General features: G+C 37.7%; 2 protein-coding genes across 2 annotated transcripts in view; one reads left to right on the top strand and one right to left on the bottom strand.

The window, feature by feature from the left end:
* Window positions 1-12713, bottom strand: part of LOC138006328 (cilia- and flagella-associated protein 43-like) — a 30322-nt gene extending 17609 nt beyond the window's left edge. Inside the window, exons 1-12 of the mRNA XM_068852587.1 lie at window positions 12605-12713; window positions 10695-10951; window positions 9962-10058; window positions 8289-8456; window positions 7515-7672; window positions 6672-6902; window positions 6049-6155; window positions 5815-5946; window positions 5097-5207; window positions 3958-4038; window positions 2404-2552; window positions 529-632 (exon numbers count right to left, since the gene is read on the bottom strand). Of these exons, the coding sequence (XP_068708688.1) occupies window positions 529-632; window positions 2404-2552; window positions 3958-4038; window positions 5097-5207; window positions 5815-5946; window positions 6049-6155; window positions 6672-6902; window positions 7515-7672; window positions 8289-8456; window positions 9962-10058; window positions 10695-10951; window positions 12605-12633 (1624 nt within the window). The 5' untranslated portion in view covers window positions 12634-12713. The remainder of the gene's footprint in view (window positions 1-528; window positions 633-2403; window positions 2553-3957; window positions 4039-5096; window positions 5208-5814; window positions 5947-6048; window positions 6156-6671; window positions 6903-7514; window positions 7673-8288; window positions 8457-9961; window positions 10059-10694; window positions 10952-12604) is intronic.
* Window positions 12714-16110: 3397 nt separating this feature from the next.
* The window catches only part of LOC138006327 (RNA/RNP complex-1-interacting phosphatase homolog), a 20081-nt gene continuing 11191 nt past the window's right edge, over window positions 16111-25000 (top strand). Inside the window, exons 1-5 of the mRNA XM_068852586.1 lie at window positions 16111-16230; window positions 17944-18019; window positions 22274-22323; window positions 24140-24239; window positions 24808-24887. Coding sequence (XP_068708687.1) covers window positions 16190-16230; window positions 17944-18019; window positions 22274-22323; window positions 24140-24239; window positions 24808-24887 — 347 coding nt within the window. The 5' untranslated portion in view covers window positions 16111-16189. The remainder of the gene's footprint in view (window positions 16231-17943; window positions 18020-22273; window positions 22324-24139; window positions 24240-24807; window positions 24888-25000) is intronic.

Below are 25000 nucleotides of genomic sequence, written 5' to 3'. Positions count from 1 at the left end.
CATTTAGGCTACAACAGGCTCGCGCAGCGACCTGTTAAAAATGAGTGATCCTGCATTCCTGGTCTCTATGACCTGTCGCTTCTTTTGTTATCAGGGCTAGGAGCATTGTTTCTGTTGTACCATCTAATGGTTCGTTCTCCAATCAAAGACCGCGTCTGGAAAGCTACAAGGTCTCCCTTAAAAATTGAGTGCTTTAGTATAATCGCTGACGTGTTGGTGCAGGATTGGAATACTTCATGGAAGTTCGCGATAGAACCAACAATGTGGATCTCTTAAAAATCGAGACGAATGTGCTCGATGCCTAGCTTGTAATGACGAATGTCAATAATTAGCCCCTGCACAGTGACTTTTCGACAATGACGATAAACCATAGGTCTTGTCTCAGCCACCACTTGTTCTCAAACACGGCGGGACGCACATTGTTCGCAACTGAAGAGTAGGGGATATGCACAATAATGCAAAGTGCATTGAAGTAGATTGACAGAAAACAAACGCATTTTACAAATGAAAAATCATTGTCTCTGTTACCTAAGTGTCCCACAACTTTGAAGTTGTTGCTGACTTTTGCATCACAAACAAACAGGTGGCCATCATTCGATCCTGTGACATATAGCTGACCGCTCCAGTCATAGCTAGATACAGAATTAACAATAGCATTACAAGGAAGGGTTACGTTTTTTTTAGAAACGTTGACCGTGTAGCACTTACATTTCAACAGATTTAACCATTAGACAACAACAACAATCTTTATTGACTCACACTTAGAATTATTACAAGAAAAAAATGTTACATACATTAAAAAATTTACAATAGGATAACAAGGAAAAGTAATAAATTATTTGGAGACTAGGGCTAAAGGTACCGCGAGGGTTTCGAGTTAGCCCTTGATACTGTTTTAAGTTCATTTTGATAAAACAAAGGAGATAAGGGGAGAAGAACTATAGCATAATTGCGTTAGTTAATAATAAAATTAATATATTCAGGTTACTTTCGAGTATTGTTCTGACAGCTTATAGCGTCTAATTTCTTTGGAAAAGGAAAATGTAGTGAGGTCTTTCAAGTGATGAGGAATATCGCGCCAGAGATCTATTGCCTGAAACGAGAACATTTGTTTGCCCATGTTGGCTCGAGGACGTGGTTTGCAGCGGTTTTTCTTTGAAGCATATCTTGTATAGTATGTATGCAGACTGCTGGCATACTGAAAAAGATTATGAAACACGTTTGGCAGAAGTCAAATGGGCCCACACAAGGACAGAAAAAGACTCTGACCAGGCTGGGAATTGAACCCACGACCTTCGGGTAAGATCACGATGCTCTACCGACTGAGCTACAAGGTCAGACAGGAGCAGGCCATGGAAACTGAAGATGTGAAAGTCACGGCAATTAACATGTACAAGTATTACAAGTATCAACATGTACAAGGATTACGTTTTTGCAAACGCTGGCCGTGTAGCCCTTATATTTGAACAGACTTAACTGATTAGAGTGTAATGTGAAGTACTAAGTTTCTACCCCAAATGAACCATGTGAGCGTTGCCCTACTGATGGAAATGGGCCCACACAAGGACAGAGAAAAACACTGATCAGGGTGGGAATGGAACCCACGACCCTCGGCTTGTGCATATTCATTGCCGTGAAATTGTTATCTTAAATCCCATGCACGACCTGCTCCCGTCTGACCTTGAAAGGGCTCAGTCGGTAGAGCAGCGGTGATGTAACCCGAAGGTCGTGGGCTCAATTCCCACCCTGTTGTACAAAGATGAAAATACTTGAACTTTTCGCTACAAAGAGGCAGTGTCTTTGGTCAAACAAAAGACAAATGTGACGGACCTAAACCACAAAAAGCCATGACCCGGCAGTTCCTTTCAGGCTGACTTTTCGAATATGCAGCAACAACATGGCAAGAAGAAGAGGAAGAAGAAGAAGAAGAAGAAGAAGAGGAAGAAGAAGAAGAAGAAGAAGAAAAAGAAGAAGAAGAAAAAGAAGAAGAAGAAGAAGAAGAAGAAGAAGAAGAAGAAGAAGAAGAAGAAGAAGAAGATTACAAATGCCAGACTATGCACAGTGAATAAATTTATCATTCTTTCAGCGGCCCACTTCTGAACATGTCATCAATGACGGAAAATCCAGCAAATGCTATGTCACGTTGTGCGATCAGACCAACAATGATATTCAAAACTTTGCAGTGCCTTAATGAAAAATAGAGAAATATAACGTGAAAAAACTCTTCACCATCGATCTCATGACCAAAATTTGTTTAACAAAAAAATTGCGTAAAAGATGAACAAACCCTTTTGAGTTTTCGTTAAATTATGCAAACATGTACCTCCTGGACCAGTATTTGTAGTGACTCGATGCCCTTATAATCCTCTTCGATCGACAGAATTATCCGGCTACCGCACATACCTTAACTGAAGTACAGGTCCACTGTGAAGGTGACTTCTGTAAATAAGTCGAGGTTTCTCAGCATTTGTCATCTCGACAAAGTAAACATGACCAGTCAAGGAACCAACAGCCACTGTGCTGGAGGATGGACTGCACCGAATACATGAAGCCTGTTGACATCATAAGCATCATCATCATCACTGTCAACATCCCTTTACCTGCTTTCCACATTATCACATCTCTAAGGTACCCTTAGATCCTCATTTAGGGCTTAAAACCGTTGTCAGTCACATAATTGAGGTAATTTTTTCAACTTCCCAAGGGAATGTGTAGAGTTTCACGTTGGTCATTTATCTCTGCTTTTCATGGCACAGAATTTATTATTTTTATCTTTTATTTGAATGGGCATTACTAGACCACGAAACAGCGAAACACCAAAACAAACACCAAAACACCATGTATGATCCCACCATACACTGAAGACTAACCGACAAAGTTTCGATTTAAGATTAAATGTCGTTTTAGGCCTAAAACATTTTTTGCTCCTAACTCATTAAGATCAAGCTTGGGATTTTAACGTTGCTCAAACCAGTTTCAACACTTTCAAGAGACCTTGTTTTCAGAATGTTATGGTACCATGTGAAACTTCAATTGTTGCTGAACAAGATGCAGTCATTTTTGTGACGTAAAAAGTTACCATGGTAACAGGAAAGCCTTGCAAAAACACCCTATATTTTGGCTTTAGTTGCTCATATCTGAAAAACGAACTGGGCGAGCCCACTTTTTTATTGCACAAAAGTGATCAGCAGGCCAAGATGAAACTCTCTGCAAAATTTAAAAAAATTCTGTGGAGTGGATTCATAGCTACCTTAAATTTTCAATTATTTAAGGTGGCTCCGAATCCACTCCACAAAATGTTTTAAGCATTGCAAAAAGTTTCATTCTGGCATGCCGGTTACATTTCAGAAATAAAAAATGGAGATCACCGAGTTTGTTTTTGAGATCTGAGCAGCTAAAGCACAAATATGGGGTGTTTTTGTAGGGCTTTCCTTTCGTTTTCTCCACTAATTGGTGTTTGATGTGGTACCATAACATTGCTATTAAGTGATAAAGTGTTGAAGTGTCAATCCTTCTAAAAAGAACGTTTCTTTCAAGTGTGGAAACTGGTTTGAGCCACCTTGAGACTGAGATTGGGAGGAATAATGTCCAAACTTTGTTGGTTAGTATTCAATGTATGGTAGGGTCATAAATGGTGTTTTGGTGCTTCGTTTTGCTGTTTTGGTGTTTCACTGTTTAGTAATGTCCTATTTGAATGATGAAATGCTGATGTACAAATCATCAATCTTTTATATCTCATGCCAGAATCACCACTGTGTTTAAATAAATAGGGGCTGCAGTTCACAATTTTTGCTAATATAAATATATAAATAGTTGTCAGCAAACATCGATCCTGTAAAGGAGAAAATGCATATTGAAAAGGACATTTAACTGTTGTCTGTGATCCTTGATGATTCAACAACCCAATTACCAACTAGATTCCTGGATTATCCTTCAACAAACGTGTATGTACAATACCTCACAGTTTAAAGCAATTTGACTGATCACATTGCCTGTTTCTATGCTCCACACTTGTAACAAGCCATCTGCCTTGCAACTCTGGAAAACAGTTAAAATCTGTTCACAATTTACAACAAACAAAGAAACAAACAAAAAAGGTAGGTGTTTTAATACCAAAGTATGCCTCACGATAATATTCTCCCTACGAGAGAAGATATCAGTTATTATTAAAAACTGGACCATTGGATAATGCAATTCGAGAGTTTTGATTGGTTAAGCCATTATGGGTTATGAGCCATTATATCATGATCTACAAACATGGCAAGCATATGCGTGATTTTTTGGGCCTTTTTATTTTTATTGTAGTCTAGTTTTCTATATTGTGGGGGCGTTTTAAATAAAACAATTATTCTACTCGCGCTTGTTGGATATGAGATGATTATAGCCAACTCGGCGCTATGTGCCTCGTTGGCTATCTATCATCTCATATCCAATGCACGCTCTTGGAATAATTGTTAATTATTCTCTTACTGACAGAGGCCAACAACAAGAAAACTGTATTGCAAACCTGTAAACTTCGTGAAAATGCATGGAAAAACGAATCAAAACAGCTAGAATTTATATTAACTCAAAATGGAAATTAAGGAGACAAAAACTTCAATGAGAAATTTTGAGAAAATTGAATTTCTTTTGTACATTTCGAAAGAAAATTTGTTTCTTATATGGTATCAAAGGGACATTACTAAACAACGAAACAGAGAAACAGCGAAACAACAAAACAGTGAAACGAAACACCAAAACACCATGTATGACCCTACTATACATTGAATACTAACCCACAAAGGTTGGATTTGAGATAAAACATCGTTTTAGACCTAATTACATGTAGGCCTAAAAATTATTGCTCCTAATCTCAGTCTTAATCTGAATGCTAATCTTAATCTCAATGAATTAGGAGCAATAACGTTTTAGGCCTAATTAGGCCTACAACAATATTTAATCCCAAATCCAACCTTTGTTGGTTAGTATTCAATGTATTGTGGGGTCATACATCGTGTTTTAGCGTTTTGTTTCGCTGTCTTGCGGTGCATTTAGATGCATGCAGATTTCGATATTAGCGTGACAACGAGACATCAATGGAGCAGTTCAAATCTTACCACACAGTATTGAGTTCCAGCCATCAGACAATCAATACCAACAAAATCTGAGTTGTGAACATAAAGCAACTCTTCTATATCTGCTTCATAATTATAGAGGTAAACTGATCCCTAAACAGAACAATAATTTGAAGGTTTCCTCAAATCTATCAAGTATCATTCATTCGCTTATACTTTCATTTTCATGCATTAGGGGTAGAGAAGAGTAAATAGTACATTACAATGGATTGGTTAAGTTTTCTATGAAAACTATGAGGATGTCTTGAAAGTGCAAAGTGCTCACTGTTTTAAGCCATTTTGCCATTAAAAAAATGATTGTCCGCCCCATTAAATTTGGGTTGGAATGTGGTGAAGAGTGTCTAGGACCATTTATCTTCACCTTCACCTTTACTAAGTTGGAAAAGCCGATGAGGCATCACACCTAAAATAGTATCCTAGACTACACCAGATAGCTATTATTGTTATAAACTCCTAGACACAAGTACCCATAGGGAGTAACCTCCTTTTCAAATTGGGTCCACATGCAAACCTTCTGTGGTCAGAATTAAAGGCTGTGACTTCAAGTATGTTTGACTTCTAAGAAAGAAAATGTCCTTAGCATTGCTTTGAAAAAGACATTGACCTTTGGAATGGTGTATGACTAATAATACTGGTACACTTAACATGCAGCTATTCAGGGGAAGAACGATAATATTTATAAATTTTAATGGCTAAGTACCTTGGAGCTGCCAAGAGCCATAGTGCGATAGTTTGGTGACCAGCAAAGACTAGTCACAGAAGAACCAACATCAATCTGCTCAACAATTTTAGGCTCAGAGTGAGAAATGTCCAAAAGCCTCAAAATTCCATCCTTTCAGTTGTAATGAAAACAAGTAAAAGAAAATTATTACCACAGAATGAATGGAGTACAGTTTTACATAAAGTACAGTACATTTGGTGGCGCTAGATATACCTGCCCAGCAATATAGAGTCCTTTCTTGTGCAGGGCAAGACAGTCAGCAGAACCTGGTCCAGCATCCTCTGAATCAGTTTTCATAAGTTTCTCATCATTATCTGGATCTGTGTATGAACAAATGCCGATAAGATTTTAATTAATTTCACTGTCTTGTGCTAGCCAACACCTGCAGAAAGCTGGTTCATTATTACAAAGGAAGATACCAGGTTAAGCTATTGAGAAAAATATTACAGACTTGAGATGCACTTTGGAGAGATTACCAGAGTGAAATGAACAACTTATGCGTGAGTCACTGTGGCAAATAAACCCAACAAAAATCCAGACTCAGAAAGTATTTGTAACCAATGATCACATATTAATTGTTGTGCTGCATCTTGCTCTACCGTGTGAGCAATCAAGACATCTGAGAGCTTGCTAGTTACCGTTGCGTGTTAATTTTAAAGATATCCATTATGTACAAAGAGAATGCACTATCGAGACTATATAGATGAAATATCATGTATAATGGAACTGCAAAATGATTTGAAATGATTGATGCAAAAGATTTTCTAGGCTTTTTTTCTATTTCAAGTTGCTTATTTGACAGGAATACTCTATCTCCCAATAAATATCAATCATACTTTGTTGTTGTTGTTGTTCTTCTGTTATGGATTCCATGGTTGCATTTCTAACCAATGATAATGTTTCAGTTCTGTCTCTGCCTGACTCTTGAATGCTTGGATTTAGCACCATGGAGACTAGGTCGGTTTCTGTGTCAACACAAATGACCTGACCTCCTCTACAGCCACAATAAACTTTACTGTCAGGTGTCCAACAATAGCCAACAGGTTGACATCTTTCCTTCTGTTCACCTACCATGGAAACAGAAGAGATATCAATAATGTCCGGAAAAATCCATGAGCTTAAAAAGTAATGATTATCACTGGCAATAATGGTCAGGTAAAAAATCTAAACCTTGCAGAATAGCGAAAATCACACCTTGCACATGAATATATTAATTTATGAACAAATTCATGGACTTATTCCAGGTATAACATTTTTACAAATTTACAAAAATTAATGGTTTATAACATTATCACCACACAATGAGTCCCATTTAATAAATATTGAAACTCCACCCTGCATATAGCCTCAAATGTCCCTGATCTGCAGGATTTCAGGAAAGAAATTAGCTGGCTTCCTTTCAATATATACACATAAATGCAATAATATTAATCTGCCTGGTTAGGAAGAAATTTTTAGTTCTTTTATTTTTTAATTTTTTTTTAATTTTAATAACACACAAGGAAGTTACAGTAATCACGCCTATACATACAGCAAAGCACTATACTAGAGAAGAAGAATATGATGACAGTATAAAACTCAAAGTGTACACTGATAGTACAGGATGTCAAATTATTGCCCTTCAACCTGGGCTTTGAAAAACTGAGACATTATGAGAAGTTAAGTTGGATTTGTCCTACCTGGTTCGTAGCACTTAGCTGTCTCCCCAACTAATCCAGCAATAGCTGCTTTTGTTATTTTAAATCCTTCAGGGCGACTCATTCGACTAACTGAATGACCAAAGTTCTCAAACTCATCATCATCAGGACTACCATCAACAAGCGGTAACCTAATGGAACTATAAAAAAAATTCTTTGTTTAATGACAAGTAAATGCCATTGCATACTTCTAAACATAAGATATAATTTCAACTTCTACTTAATATAGTCTTAGTCTGTAAGTCTTAGGTCGTGTTCTTTTGGAATCAACCGTTACAACCGCAACCGGTTCCGGTTGAAGCGGTTGAGGTTTCCCACTAGAACACTTTCCCAACCGTTTTCGGTTGAAACGCGGTAACTCCTGGGAATAGTTATTACCAGACTTCTGAGCGTGGACAAGTTGAGGCTCGAAAGGAACAAGGCAGGAGCCCGCGGCCGATTTTAAGTGGACCGCATAAACGACAGCGGTTGCTGCCAATGCTTTTTCAACCGTTTCAACCTAGTTTGATGCCAGTTGAAAAAGTTGATCAACCAAACCAACCGAAAACGGTTTTTTCCCAATAGAACACGAAAAAACCCAACCAACCCAACCAACTAAAAATGGTTGATCCCAATAGAACACGACCTAAGTGTCAAAACACAAAATCCAGAGAAAACAGACAATTATCAGTAGTAACTTTTTATAATGCATTCCAGGCAATTATCTGCACCCAAGATGCCAGACAAGTCAATTATTGATGCATGAAAGATGCTAACCTTGATATTAGGGAATATTTGGTGTTGAGTTGTCCAATATTCCAAAGTGTAAGTATGTCTTTTGACAATGAGCACAGGTGACGCCAGTTTGTGGGATTGAAAGACAGTCCAGTACACAACCGCCTTGCCACATTAATGGAGCACAGTTTCTGCTTTTCAAACCAGTTCCTAAAACATTGTGCACATTAGGAGAGCCAAATTAATCTAAGATAACTGGTTATAGATTAAAGAGTGAAATTTACACACTTTATAGCCAGGAAAGATTGTTGAAGGATTCAAAAGAACATGACTGTGAAATCATACTGGCACATAGCTTTTCACATAGTACAAAGTCTTGTAAGATCTTGTTCTTGTTTTACTTTTTTTGTTTGTAACAGTAATGCTAACCCTAAACCTTATAACCCAGTCACATGCATTATACTTCTAAAAATCCCAACAAACTGAAGCACTGCCAGGTTTAATTTTATCAGTATATAATATTTTGAATCCAGAATATTACATATCCATTTACATCACACCATTCTATAAATACATAAAAAGTGACCACTCCTCTGTGGAGCTTTTCAGGGTCCATTAAACTAGAAAAGACACAAATATAATGGCAATTTACAAGGGAAAATAAAAATTGCTCAGAAATCTTTCTTACAGTAGTTAACTTACCCTTATCAACTTGTCGGATAAAACCAAAATTTTCCTGTTTTGCTCCACACCAGTGCAACAACAAAATTTCTTTGGAAAATAACTCCAATGTTTGACTTAATTTACAAGTGCAGCTGAGACATTGAACTAGAAACTACCCAGACCAACTCCAGCCAGTGACAAGGGCTGGAGTTTAAAACCTCAGGGAACTCCGCAAAACTCCAAAGAACTCACCATACTGCCTCCACACTGTCTGATCTGGACGCATACAAATCCAGGGGTTTTGTGCGCTAAATAGTGCCTATAATGCCCTAAACTACCACCGTCTATTTAGCCTGAAAGCATGCTAAATGTGCTTGGGTTTGCCCTGCAATCACCACCAGCCACTTATGGCAAAAAAATATATTGAAATACCCACAGATCAGCCCCACTCCTTTTATATCTGATCTACAAATTCAAGTTCTTTTTTTTAATCTTAGAAATCCTGATACAGTAAATACCATCAGAAAAAAGCTTTTCTTAACTGCAAAATGGAGAGAGGAAACTGGCAGCTATTAAATTGCGCAAATTTTAAGCTTAGCTTTTGATTGGGTTTCAGGAAAAACCATGACATATGCCCATACCAAGGTCTGGAGAATGTGGTGATTAAAATCACAATTTTTGGTATTTATGTTAATCTTAATTTTATAAAACAAGCAGGCAAAATGAAAGGAACTTCTCAAACTCATTAATAATTCATAAACCAAAAACAAAAGAAATCACTACCATGAAGAAAGTTTGGATATGTGGTCTTAATTAATTAATTAATTAATTACTTAGCATAAAATTTCGCAAACTTTGATCCCAAATATTTCTTAAAATACAGTCTGATTCTGTTGAGAAGCAATATCAAACACTTGAAAGAGTGTTTCATCAGACATCCAACCACCTTAAAATCGGTTAAAAAACTCGCCTTCGGCCTTGTTTTTCAACTCGCTCCTCTGTGTTTGGATATCCAATGAAACACTCCTTCTTGTGTTTGATACATTACTTACCACACAGTAAGCTGAAAGTCAGGTACACCTGAATGTGTTGCCAAAATAGTGCTGTTGTTTGCAAATGCAATACAGGAGTAACTCAGCCTTGCTCCACCTGAAATATGGAATATATATATATATATAGTTATATAATACAACATGAGTGGCAGATCTGTATCACATTGACAAACTCAAGGTGAAGAAGAGAGTTTGTAAATGTGATAGAGATCTGACACAAATATACGCTAGGTATATTTGGTGATTCAAGACATTTTAAGGACGGTGCCTACTATTGTTATTGCGCATACGTTCTGCGCATTTCCAGATACTCGGATTTCCTATCGCCGATGCTTACTAAAGAAACGGTTATGTAAATGAAGATAGTTCTGTATCAGTCTGTCATACAAATATTGATTAATAAAATATTTTTTTTGTTTTCCAATGATGAATTATTACTGAGTCCTATAATAATAGCATACGACTTTCAGTATTTCCATTAAAGGCTGAAGGCAGTAAATTCAAAGAATAAAAACTGGGTTTTAGCTAACCCTTAAATTTAAACAAAAAAACTGAAACATTCTCGTCTTGGACAGAACACACTAATTTTATTTACTTTTTGCATCTTCTTTTTTTGAAAAACAGTTAGAGTTTTACAAACCACAAAAGTTGTTTTTTTTATTTGCATCAAATGATGTCCGATCATAAAATTAAGGAGATATTAAATTTAGAGAAACAATTATATTTTCCTCACCTTCTAGAATACTTCTTGGTCTTGAAAAATCAGGAAAGACATAAACAAACACTTTGGGATCAATTTTAAGCTCAGCGAAAGCAAAAGTGCTGTATAGTGGATTTACAGCAAGGGTACCGATTCCATCACCCGGACTAGCAAGAACTGACTCTCTTTTGTCTCTTGTGTTTATAAACTTGACATTGTTTCCACAAACAAAACAGAGTGTGTCTCTGTTAACAAACAATGCAGGGGAGCCATCATATCCTTGTGCCCACCTTGTGAGAAACAACAACAAAAAGCAATGTAATGATGATAAACTTGTACCATTAAATTTTATATCTCTCAGATAGTAATTGACTGTGCACTATGATTGGCTAATTTAGCAGGCTGTATTATACAGTATAGCCCACGGTACAATCCACCAAATTTGAAAATTTTGATGCAACATTTTTCTAATCATGTTGTTTATGTTTATCTTTCACACATTTTCATGTTGTTACAGATATACTGCAACCTAGTTACAGAGCAGTGTATTCTGGTTGAAAGCATCATGCATAAATTTGTGGTAAAAAGCATGCAGCAAAGCCAAATTGATTGGCACAGATTTGTCTTAAATTCTGATTATGTTTCTACTTGCTTGTTTCACTCCAAATAATAACAATAATAATTATATCTTTATTTAGACTGAAAAGACCGATCAGCAAAATCAAAAGATTTCCTGGTATAAACTGGTGATCAATCCATAAAAATAGTAATATTATAAAGAGTTAAAAAAAAAGAAAAGAGAGATAAAAATGTATAGATATTTTAATATGTACAAAAAATATATACAGGATCACATCACAAAGTGTCAGACTGACGGACACTACAAACATGCAAAATTACATCCAGATTAATAAAATAATTAATAATTTTGACTTAAAAGTCCTTAGAGTAGGCGTATCGCGAATGTCTCTTGGTAGAGAATACCATTCACGGGCGGTCGCATTCTTACAACTACACTGGCCCATAGTTGACTTGGCTCTCATACTGTCAATTAGTGAGCTATCTCTGAAATTACGATCATGCAGCTCAGAGCTACATGAAAAGGGTTAGCACATTGGAAATATAAGGGAGGAATAAGTTACAGGGACATTCTTCCTCAAATCATAATCCAGATGTTTCTGGCACAAAAGTATCTTGTGTTACCAGCCCACTCAAGAATTCTTCCACCCCACCCTTACATTTTGTCTGGCATTCCTTCTCTTTTGCTTGACTACATGGTTGGTACTACATGATTTATTGATTATGCTAAATATTCTGATTCCTCCTTATTTAAAAATATCAAATGAGTTTGTAAGATATTTTTAAATAACCCACGTACCCATGCCAATATGTCTAAAATGGTTTGCACTGCTAAAAGCAACATTGACGGATAGACAGTTAAAACTCTGGTCTAGATCAGTCCCAACTAAGTTATTGGTCGACAGAATAGATTGGTAGGCTTTGTTGAAACTTTCTCGTGGCCTCTCATTTGCTTCCCATTTAGCTAAAGACTGAATATTGGCTAGTTTCAACTACAGCTGCCATCATTTGTCGCATTTGAAGAAATGAATTGTTACAATACACTGTAATATTTTAAAAAAGAATGATTATTATCAGACTTTTGTTGTTTATTTTTTTCAGGAGTGTCTGAATATTGCTGATCAATGAATAAGTAATGCCACCAGGTTATTAAGACTGAAAAACGAGTGGTTAACGCCGTTCAACAACAGGAAACCTGTTGAACTTTAGAAAACATTATTCTGAAGGACTGCAAACTGTCACTGATAAGACATTCCTGAGCAAAAACATTTAAGAACGCGTGTAGCGAGAAAAAAAATCCAAATTCATCATTGCTGAAAAAAAACCTGTGCGATGATATTCAATTGTGTCAAAAGAATTCTTACCCGAGTTCAAGAGTACCGAACTGATCCATTTTCCAGGTATTTTCAAGTTGCAAAGGTTGTGAGCGCCATCTTTTAGGTTTCTTTTCAACGTTGTCATGGCTGCAACTAACCTTAGGTACCTCATGTATCCCTTATTGTAGTGTATTTAAACGTCAGCTCGCGCCGCTGGGTACTCACTACAGTAGACGGAGTTACTCAGATTTTTTTTTAAACTTGCCACGCAGAAAGGTAATGATCTACTTTTGCTTTTGCCAAAAGGCAAAAAAAAATGGGGGTCACCGTGCTCGTTCTCGAGATCATGAGGTGCACTTTTAGAAGATTGCATTATTTTAAGACGATCTACTAAGCTTACAACTGTCAGCAATAAAAAAGCTACATTAGTGAAATCGTACTCAATTCAACATAACTAATATAACTAAATTAACCTTTGCAGCTGATGTCTTTTTCTGAGGTCAAATAGACCTTGAAAAACGATACATATTAGTCTAAGAAAGAAAACTTCGGTCCCGCGAGAGCATAAAAGGCGAAATATTTGTAACTTCTCACGTACATATTTTTTTTATTTTTTGTTAAGGACGGTGCCTACTAATTCAAAGGTATGTTTGCGAGGGTTACTGAATATGCGGGAAAAGCAGATCTTAACAAGTGTTATTGAAATCCAAGAAGAAAATCGGGGGTAACCACGCATTCTTGGAAGATAATTAGTCAACAATATTTGTAAAAAGCTTTAAAATACAAAGCAATGTATGGCGTTCTTTTCGAATTTGAAGCTTAATTATCTCTGAAAAATGCGTGGTTACCCCCAATTTTCATTTTTGGATACCGGGATCACTTGCTAAGTTCTGCGTTCTTCGCATAGTTTTGAACCGTGCAAAAATCTCCCAGTATTAATAAGCATCAACCAGAACGTATGCGCAATAACAATAGTAGGCACCGTCCTTAAAATGGACAAAATCAGAAAAGGAAGTGATCTACGGAAAGAAAAATGGGGGTTACCGAGGCAGTGTGTCCTAGTGGCCTAGTGGTTAGGGCGCTTGCCTTGAGATCCGGAGATCCCGGGTTCAAGACCCGCTCTGACCACTCGTCAAATTTGTTCCTGGTTGTCCCTGGTTTAACTTCCCAGCTGCACTTGTAAATAGCCAACTGGTTTGCCTCCGGCCAGTTGGGATTCTTAACAGTTGTTGTTATGTTCCGCCGTTTCGTTAACTGTGTTTCATTGGCCCTGAAAAGCCCCTATGGGGAGCGGTCAATTAAGTATATATGTATGTATGTATGTATGTAGAGTAAAATCGCTGCGAAGTTCTCAAAGCGATTGCCTGTTCGCACTGTCACGTCATTGCGTGACATCTCCGAGAAGACCTGGGTCCACAGCCATCCCATGATGCCACACGCTTTCACGTTCTATTCTTGTGGAAAATGTTTGCGCCTTAAGCATCGTGTTTACCTCCGTGGTCTGCGATGCATGACGTGTGCGTGACATGCCCGAAAAAATGCGCAATAGCAATGGGTGCGAACGTCCTTAAGAGTATCATATACCACTCGCTCCCTAAATACACATATCTTAATATTAGATGTTTTGGTGTGTAGTATCGCTGAGTATTTCTACGAGTTGTGCTGTATTTTGAGCCCGCTAGGGCGAGTCAAAATCGGCAGGAACAAAATACAGGTCCAGGTCACAAGTAACTGTTTTACAAATACGGATAGTATCCTAAACACCATTGAAGCTAACCATAGGCCTAATGTTGGCAGTCGTAAACGGTTAGGGTTATTTCTGTGTTAGTAAAACAGTGACCTGTGACTTGGGACCTGTGACCAGTGTTTTGTACCTGCCCAGTCAAAATGCAAACAACGAATTGAAATACAAAGCTGACAATTCAAACAAAGATGGCAGTGTACAATGCCTGCATCATCAGCACTCTCATCTACGGCAGCGAGGCATGGACAACATACTCCAAACAGGAGAGCAAACTGAAAAGCTTCAACATGCGCTGCCTGCGCCGCATCCTCGGCATCCATTGGAGTGACAAGGTGCCCAATGCCCAGGTCCTCGAGCGCGCTGGTCTTACCACCGTGTTCACGCTGCTCAGACAACGCAGGTTGCGACGGCTCGGCCACGTGCGCCGGATGGAGGATGGGCGCATCCCAAAGGACATTCTCTATGGCGAATTTGCCTCCGGCAAGAGAACTGTTGGCCACCCCCGGCTACGCTACAAAGATGTCTGCAAGCGTGACATGAAAGCCCTGGACATCAACACAGAGAGCTGGGAAGACGCAGCAGCTGACCGCAACAAATGGCGCTGTGTTTTCCGCAAACAGCTGAAGTCTGGCGAAGAAAAGATCCAGACCTCAGCCAATGAAAAGAGGGTCAAGCGAAAGGCACGTATCGCCACAGCTACCCCAACTAGCCACACCTGCAAGAAATGTGGCCGAGATTGCCACTCCCGCATTGGACTCATCAGCCACAACCGGCGCTGTCCCTGAGGCAAAATAACTTGCTCCAGACCGGCGCAAAATCCATAGTCGACTACGACTGACGGAGGCCTACTACTACTATCTTGCCAAGTGTAACTTATTGTATATCTTTGTGGGGATCTTCCAATTTGTTGGCTGACCTCGAGGACTCGTAAATCCTTGCTGCCAGACTGATTCACAATATCAGCATATCTACTCCAAAACATGAAGTTCTCAGCATGGCAAAATGGTCATCTATACATTACATGTATAAGAGAAGACTTGCCTGTATTGCATACCAGGCTTTTCATAACTTAGCTCGTGATGACACCAACAATTTATTTACAAAGCACGAAACTTTATACAATTTAAGAGATAATTTAAGATTTGAACTTGTGTTTTCTAAATCCAAAGCCTTACATGATTCTTTCACTCATCGTGCTAGCATTGTTTGGAACTGCTTACATAGCCAGTTAAAGTCCAAGCCTAGCTACTCCTCTTTCAAGGCTAGCATTAAGAAATTTTCTAAACGCATTGCACGAACTCTACTCTATTGCAACCAATAATATCAGTGACGAATTTATGCATTATTGATATCTAGTTTATTACAGGTTACTTTGATTAGTCATCCTCTTATCTTTAAATGCATTGTCTAAGTTATCTTAATTGTAATTAATACATTTATTTTTAGATAGTCATCTTAGCTTACGCTTATCTATTTACTTATGTATTATTTGCATTCCCAAAAGAATATTTCACTCCTTCGATATGGCCGCTGTTTCTTGTTTCACCCCTCCATCATACCCGCCGTTACGTCATGTGGAAACACTCTATGAAAGTACGATCTTATTTTTCCTTCGTAATTTTGATCGTCGCATTTCTTCCCGCCTGCTCCGATTTTGTCCTCGTCCCCACTATCTGCCCTGGGTCTGCGAGGAATTTTCACGCTTAGACGGGCCCGCGTAATAGTTTCTTCCTTTTCCAGCGGGCCTTACCCAGAGCGGTTGCGTGAATCGAATCGGGTGCGCTTACATGGGATTCTGGGATTATTTCATGGGGTTCTTACTTTCGTTTCCGTCAGCCGTACGGTCTGTGTCTTTTCTTGAGCTAGGTTTAGTTCGTTTTTGTGGCAGAATGACGACGATGAAATTTGTCGACAAGAAGATACCTGACAAGTAAGTGGGATAATTTAATAATTTGTGTTCTGGAGATCTCACTCAGTGCGTGTGCATTTAAATATGACCTGCAGCCGATCACGGTTTTCAGTTAGTTGAACACTTTGAAAGCTTGAGTCGTTGGTCGAGTGGTAATATTGGCGGGTGTCATTATGGATTGTCGAGCGGTCACAGAAATGACCACTGTAATCGACAACTTCTTAGCGCTCTAAACAGAGCTCAAATCGAATATTTTGCGAACATCGACACAAAATTGAGAAATTGAGACTGTTGGACACGGAGTATTATTTTTCAAGATTCTGTCCGGCTGCCGGACATCAACACGACTGGTTTAAAACACAGATCACATTCCACAGGTCAGTGTCCTGTACAGTCTCACGACTTCTAGGATGATTAAATATGTATGTATGTATGTCACTCGTATCAGGTGATTGTTCTACCTATACTAAAAAAAACCAAACCCTTCAAATTGGCTAACCTTTGTCTGAATATTAATCAGGCCTAATGAAGCCGAAGTTTAGCATTAATTAGTAAAGGTTTTTTAATGAGTGACTTGTGAAAAGTGACCCATACTTAAACCTGTCATCTAGACATCTAGAAATGTTCACTGCATATGGTCTCATTTAATTACTACAAGGATATTAAGGATGATGCCTAATATTGTTATGGCGCATACGTTCTGCGCATCTCGAGATATCGGCGGTGCTTGTTAATTTACAGGGATATTTTTGCGTGGTTCAAAACTATGCATAAAAAGCAAAACTTAGCAAATGCTCTTGGTATCCAAAAAGATAATTGGGGTAACCATGCATTTTTCAGAGATAATTAAGCTTCAATTTGGAAAAGAATGCCATACATTTCTTTGTATTTTCGAGCTTTTTACAAATATAGTTGATCAATTATCTTCGAAAAATGTGTGGTTACCCCCAATTTTCTTTTTGGATTTCAATAACACTTGTTAAGATCTGCTTTTCCCGCATATTCAGTAAACCACGCAAAAATAGTAGGCACTGCCCTTAAGTCAATATATCCATACATATATGTTATACTTGGTTAGTTTGCTGATGTTTGAGCTGCATGATAAGTGTAGTTCAAGACTGGAATTAAAATAGTTGTTCTAGGGCATTATATTAATTTTGATAATTTTATATATGAGGGGGCGAAATCTCTGGCTTTCTGTGTAAAGACCATTATTGATAAAGGGTTGGAAGCACAGTCTGGTGCTTCATGCAAATGAAACACAACACTTAGTAAAAACATCAACCAAAGAGCTTATTTTGGACTTTAGTGTGTTGTACTACTGTAAAAATGGCTCAACGGTCTTTTATTGTATGTCTGACCAGCAAGCAACTTCCTCTCTTCACCCTTTGAATTTTGGATTGAAAGGGAATAACAATCAAGACGTAGAAACATGAGTCAGGTGTTATTCAAATATGCTACCGCTGTGGGTCCCATGTTTAACCATGAACTGCATAAGCACCCACATGAAGCCAGTGCATTTTTCATGTCTTTTTAAATCATCAAGATTTTATATTTTTCATCATGCATTTGAAGAAATAATAAAACAGGTTATTTTGTTGTGGTAAAATACAAAGGCTTTCTCGATTGGCTCTTGTCAAACAATGAAAATAGGGAAATTCAGCTTTTTATACCGAGAAAAGGAATGAGCTTTTGCATGGTTTCATCAAAAACATCTCATTACTTGTATTTTAGGTGGAGAGATTACGAAGCTATTGGAGTTACAATTAAGGGTGAAAGGATCATTTCATTCAAGACTCCCCTGTCCAAAGTAAGAATAATAGGGTAAATGTAATTTAACGTTGTGGTTGGCAGGGCATTGGCATTTATTGTCATACTGTATGGCGTGGTCTGCTGGTGGGGCGTTAGCATTCCAGCATTTTCTGATGTTGTCTTACAGTTCTGGGTGTGATGTCAGGGCATTCTGGAGTTCACTGTGTCAGTGGTGTTCTGATGTGGCCTATGGGTGTGCCTTTGCATGTGCTTGTAGTTTTACTCTCCTGAGTGCAGGGGGCATTTAATTTGTGCAGTTCACATTTTCTAGTTTCCCCTCCCTCCTCTCCCCTTTGTATTATTACATGGTATCTACATTGTAGGTTCTCCACTGTTCTTCCAGTTCAGTGTGACAAGGGCTGGGGCTGGGTTTGGCAGGCAGGCCTTGTGGCTGGGTTGCTGGTAGGGCTGTCTCTTGGGTTTTCTACCCACAGTACTTGGTTTTGGGCTTTTTAAGCCTCCACGTTCCTAGGGACCCAACCTCCATACAGCCTGCACTGTATGTGCGACTTAGACATTAACTGTATTTGTAATGATTATTACTTAAGTTAACCTTAGTGAGGTAGTTCATATAGTGTTCATAAATTATTAGAAATACTCTGTCGAATGTAAGAAATGTAATATCACTTAATGTTGATTTTCCACTTAATGTTGATTTTCAAAGCTAGATTGTGTTGTGTCAATAGATTATAAAATTAATCTTGTAAAGGGTGACAGCAACGTTGCATCATTTATTTACAGGTAATTTGCATCTCGTTTGGGGCATCTGTGAAGAGATTATTATAATATTATATGAAAGACCTACTTGAACTGCAGAAAGAAGTGTGTGAACCTTACTTAATTAAGTGGCATTCAAGTGGAAAGCTTGAAAAATCAGGCTTGAACCCATGACTTTTGTAACTACATCAGTGCAATGCTCACAGTTGAGCTTCAAGCCAAGTGAGATCTGGTCATTTTGTGAGTTATACGGTACAGTTGACAGTCTCGAATCAAAACTCGATCCACAATCCTTTATGTTTTCAAGAATCAAGGATCAAATTTAGACACTCGAAATTTTTTTTGGAGGATCTCGGAGATTTCGAGATGAAACATAACTTCTCGAAAGTGAAACAATACACCAAATTCATGGTCGAGTTAGCGGCCAAACATGACACCGAGGCGTTTAGGATAAACATGCAGTATTTTTGAGGAGGGAAGGAGAAAATGAACGATTGACGTGTGGAAAATTACATTCCTGGTTCTTCTTTAAGTGCCAGTAGGTCATCGGTATTAAAAAATGATGAGCTACGGTTGTGGCTGAAATGTTGGAACGATTATGCTTAAAGATCAAATTGTAAAGAGGTAAATTTTAACCTTAAGTAAGCTGACATCATTCGATCTGGCTTAGGCTTATGGCATAATTGTGTAAAATCAAGTCATCTGTTTGAAGAAATTAAAAAGAGCTCTTGTTTTTCTTTTTGTTGCTATTGCTTTTTTAAGAGTCGAAGAATACATTACTCAAGGGAAAGACAGTTTTCTTATTAATCTGGATCCGGATTCGTTGTACAAAAAGCAAAACTTTGCCAAGCAGGGTGCGATTTGTGCTGTTGGTGAAATTTCTTTTACAAAACTGAGGCAAAATTTTCTGAAAGGTGAAAGTATTAGGTGCTCTCTGGTGGAGAAAAAGCTGCTTTTTACGAGGCAGAAATGAAGAAGTTTAATAGGGAAAGTGGCTGGAAAGCAGGATTTGGCCCAACCAGCTGGAAGAAGGGAAAACCTCTTGAAGATCTATGTGTTAGTATTATTTACAAAGCTGGTAGTACCTTGAATATTTTTAAATGTTTATATTATAGTTTAATTTATTCACATCTGTCGTATTGTACTGTCTCATGGGGACGTACCTACCTTACTAAATTAAACTGTTTACTACTGCTGCAGAAAAGACTACTAAGGATTATAACACAATAAGGCGGGCGAAATCATAGCAGACCCCTGTTTACTAGATTAGGTATACTGAACATAATTCAAATTACCAAATTACAAATGGGTGAGCTTGTATACGAACATCAAAATAACTTGCTTCCTGATATTTATGACTCCTATTTCACAAACATCAGAGAGGCCCATCGATATTGTACGCGTGCAAGATCAAACCAAAATCTGTTTATACCTCGGCCAAGAACGAATTATGGCAAATTCAGTTAGATTTGCCACAGCCGCTAATTGGAATAAAGTACCTTAACATACAAAAAAATGCTTCCTCTTTCCAAAGCTTTAGAAATGAGCTTAAAGTTCATCTGTTTATATCCAAAGCCCGAGAATGACATCTTGTTTAGCTGTAGTTGCACCATATCATTGTTTTGCTTTGTTTCGTCAGTTTTGTTTGTTTACTTTCTAACTCAAACTTATTAATTAACCTAATTGTAGTCTATTTTATTTTATTTCTTGGTTTCCACAACGTAGTCTATCATGTCTGCCTGCTATTTAATATTATATATTAATTAATATTAATACCTTGTATGAATGCTAGATTAGGTGTGCGACCACTACTAACCCTGTGGGTTTTTGCTCGCACATCTTCACTCCACATTTCTGTGACATGACTGTGTTATTAATTTGTATTGTTTTATCTGTGGAAATAAAGAAACCTATGAACCTAGGAAGACGAGTATCTTAAGAATAGAATGTACTAGCGATGACAAGCCCTTTTCGTTTGTGCTGTAAGGGCTATCACTGCTTCATGTAGAAAAATGACGAACCACTAATTTTAAAGCGGCCTTCACACAGCAAACTAGTTTGCAAACTCATGTTGGCAAACTCAAGTTGGTGTGTGTGAAAGACTCAACAACAGTTGTTAAACATGTTGGCAAACTATTGGCAAAAATAGAGACAAGTTCTGTTTGTCGCCAACAAATTGCCAACGTGTTTGCTGACTGTTCACTGTGAAGATAATAAGATAGTAATGTGTATTGCATCTGGAGGTGTTGTGGAACTCCGCTTGTTCATGGGTGGTGTGTAAGGCCGGTTATTGTAACCACTCTTTGGCTCTTACACTTAAAATTTGTAAATTTTCCTTGTTTGAAAGTGGAAGTACACAAGATTTAATCAGTGATGTGGCAGCAAAATCCTGAGGCATACATTAGTAAGCTTCAAATCTCACCAGAGTTTGAATCAACAACAGCACAACTGGTGCCCTGCTTGGCAAATTTTTGCTTTGTGTACAACAAATTCAAATCCGGATCCATAAGAAAACTGTCTTTCCCTTGAATGATGTATTCTTAGACTCTTAACCCTTTCAGCCCCGATAGTGCCAAATGGCACTTATAGATTTTACTCTGTCTAACGCCAGACGATTTTACTCGTCAATGGGGAACCCTTCGGGGCTTAAAGGGTTAACAATAGCAATAGCAACAAAAAGAAAAACAAGAGCATTTTTAAATTTCTTCAAACAGATGACTTGATTTCATGCAACTACGTCGGATCGAACGATGTAAGCTTACTAAAGTTAAAAATTTACCGCTTTACAATTTAATCTTTAAGCAGAATCGTTCCAACATTTCAGCCAAAACCATAGCTCATCATTTTTTTAATACCGATGACCTTCTCCCACTTAAAGAAGAACCAGGAATGTAATTTACTGCACGTCGATCCCTCATTTTCTCCTTTCCTCCTTTGAAAATAAGGCGTGTGTATCCTAAAACGCCTCAATGTCATGTCTGGCCGCCAGTCGACCCAGGTTGGCTGCCATTTATGAATTCCATGTATAGCATTAGACAAAAGCTTTTGGCACACGGTCTCTTCATTTGCAGACGTACATGTACAGTGTCAAATTATTTTTCACAATCACAACTTTTTTTATCAGTGCTCATGTTTTCTTGACTTCATTGTTTATAACTGCTGAATTGCCAGGATACTATTGATAAACAGCCCTAATCTGGATGCTAAAAAATTCTAGAAAACACATTCATAACATTGAGAATGATCTTTGGTAAACAGAAAGCAACAGCAGAAGTCTCCAATGTAAATAAACTTAAATTTGCATTGAAGTCAGAAAGTTACACGATACTGTGCGATACAAAAATTATAAATAACCCATTTATCCTTGGGAGTGAGTCTAATGTCAGGTGTGTTGACTCCTATGGACTCCCATTGACTCCTGAACATTGATGAGCAAAATCGTCTGGCATTAGACAAAGTTTTTGAGTGGAGGTAGAAATTGTAACAAAATTGTAACATACATGAAACTGACAATTCCCTCAACTTTGGTTTTCAGAAATATAACAGTGAAAGTAGTCATGACAATGGAATCAAACAATCTGAAAGGTAATGAATAATAATGTTAGAATTTACAGTAGCTGTAGCAGAAACAGGTAGGCTTTTTAAACGTTACTCACTTTGAAATTTACAATTGGCCTTCACAGAGGAAAGTGTGTTTATTGCATTGTAATTTTAGTTGAAATAATAGCTTCATCCAAGCTGTTTTCATAAATTTACTGGGATCAGATTTTTCCAGGTCATGAGAGTAATATTTTTTCTGTTGGTTTGTCCTTTTGAGGATTCACTAGTTTAGCATCTCATACCTGTAGGCTAGTTTCCTCAGTCACTCCAATTATCCTTTTTCTGCATGATTTAGGTCTACCAGGTTTACCAGTTTCATCACTTTGACTACTGTCTGTTTTGCTGTTATGTGGTCTCATTGATCAGTAGTCCATTCAGGAGATAACGCCAAGCTGACCACTTTGCTGAAGGAAAGGCCAGACCGCAACACCGGGAACTCCATGCCCTACTCTTTTCAACTAGTGTGTGGGATCTTTAACGTCCCATAGAGTTTATGGACATTGAAGTAGAGATGTATAGAGGTTTTCAAGCTAATTAATATTAAAGAATTAATATTCAATCTATTGCCTCTTAGTTGCTGCTGCAGTACCCTTTCAGATTTCTAAATTGCACAATAATAAAGTCTTATCCCTCCCCACAAATATGTACTTAAAATGATCAATTTCTTTGAAAGTGTTATGCTTGTTGATTAATTAATCAAAATGTATGGGCTGTCAAAGCTTTATTGATCACATCCGAAAACGTCTCAAGGAATCCAGTTGGCTCCAGTTGATAAATGATCTAGATCTCCACAGCAAATTTAAAAAAAACAGAACTGAATTTTAATTTTCCATAAAAGAGCATCATTTATTTTAACCACACTTGCGATGTAGTTTAGGAACAAAAGGGTAAACAAATATAAGCGACGATAGACATTTGGATTCTGTGTCATTTCGCTCACGATAAGCGAACTAACGGTTAAAATTCGCTTGGAAAGCATGCAACAAACTGAACTTCAACTGAAATGTTTCATTATCACAGGCGGCAGATCGAAAGTGTCGCTGATTGTCTCGCCTAAAAAAACAGCTCAGATCATGTCACGCAACACGTGGGAATTCAAAATTCAACTCATCAAGCAGGAAATAATGGTTGACAAAATGAAATCATTCGACTGCAAAAATCCGAAAATAACGGCTTACCTTGAAATTTAAGGAACTCAAACATTTCTCCATTTGTGAGAAATGGGAATGTTCAATTTCCTTGTGAAATATGCTGTGCGCATGATTTTTCCTGGCGTCCATAATTTGCATAAATATTTGATTTTTTTTTCTGCATTCAATTGGACCCTTTGTTCCATATTCTATGCGTCCAAAAGGAAAACGAGGGTGTCTTAGGACGCAATACATCACTGTTGAAGGGTTGTGATACGGGGCCTACAGTTTATAGTCCTTTTCCGAGAAGACTTGAAAGTCTAACAATTTGTGGATGTAATTACAAAGGGAGCACTTTCTCCTCAGATCTTTTAAGACCCTGAGTGTTGGTCTGGCCGGAGGTCAAATTCATGACCTTCTGCATGGCAGCCCAATGCTCAACCAACTAAGCCACCGGTGCGAGGTATGAACAGCTGTGGATGACCTCGCAAAATTTATCCTAGCAAAACTTGACTCAACTACACTGTATCTTGATCATGACGATAGACTGTGGCTTGGCATTATTAATATTTTATTCGATAAAATTAAGTCCATTATGAACATACATTGTAAATATATAAATTTATCTATCAGACAGCAATGCTAAGGATTTTTCCCTTTGAATTTTTAAGATTCACACCACAGGATCTTCTATTTCGTATGAAATGTAAGAAGCAGAAACTTGGACTGGTTGTTGACTTTACCAATACTTTTAGATACTACGATCACCAGGTAAGGGTTCTGTTTTAATTCTTACTGTAATTCTAAATTTGACCAGGGACATATTTGAACAAAGTTCTTTTAATATCATTGGGGTTATTATTATTATTAAACCCCAATTTGATGAGACACACTGAGGACTCACCAAATTCCTAACACACATTTTAATGTTTTAGCAGAAAATCCTCCAAAACAAGATTTTGTCTTTTGCTATCTGTAATCTGTCAGATGTTTTCAAAGCAGCTGACTAGAAATTTGAGAAATCAAGGCAGATAAAATGATCATGGGTTCATGAAAGCTGTCGTGGAACCTCTTCTATAATGTACATGTACATCAAATTGTTATCATAATGACTTGTATCATTAAAATTTTGATTTGTTTTTACATGTAGTAGTAGTAACTGGTAGTAGTTGTAGCAGTGAAAGTATCATCAATATAAATTATTATTCTGGTTAAACACATTGCTGTTCCTGGAATAAGAGATTCCTGTCAGTTGTTAACCTTACACTAAGACTAAAAAACACTTCCTACATGTTCATTTACTACTGCATCTCTGCTGACTACCAGTTATCTTTTACAGGAATTTTCAAACCGTGGAATACTTTATCAAAAAATCAAATGTATTGGAAGACAAATACCAAGTGAGGATGTTGTGACCAGGTAAAGTTCAGTGCAAATTTCTCTGTGTGTGCTTGAGTGTAATTCAGAAAATTGTGCCATCTGATTCATTCCAGTGTGGGCAATTTTATTGTTTGAGGTCGGTCTGTATTGGG

The sequence above is a fragment of the Montipora foliosa genome, chromosome 6, assembly GCF_036669935.1.
Source record: "Montipora foliosa isolate CH-2021 chromosome 6, ASM3666993v2, whole genome shotgun sequence".
Classification (NCBI taxonomy): domain Eukaryota; kingdom Metazoa; phylum Cnidaria; class Anthozoa; order Scleractinia; family Acroporidae; genus Montipora; species Montipora foliosa.
Note: the sequence above shows the minus strand (reverse complement) of the source record. Positions and strands in the feature narration are given on the sequence as shown.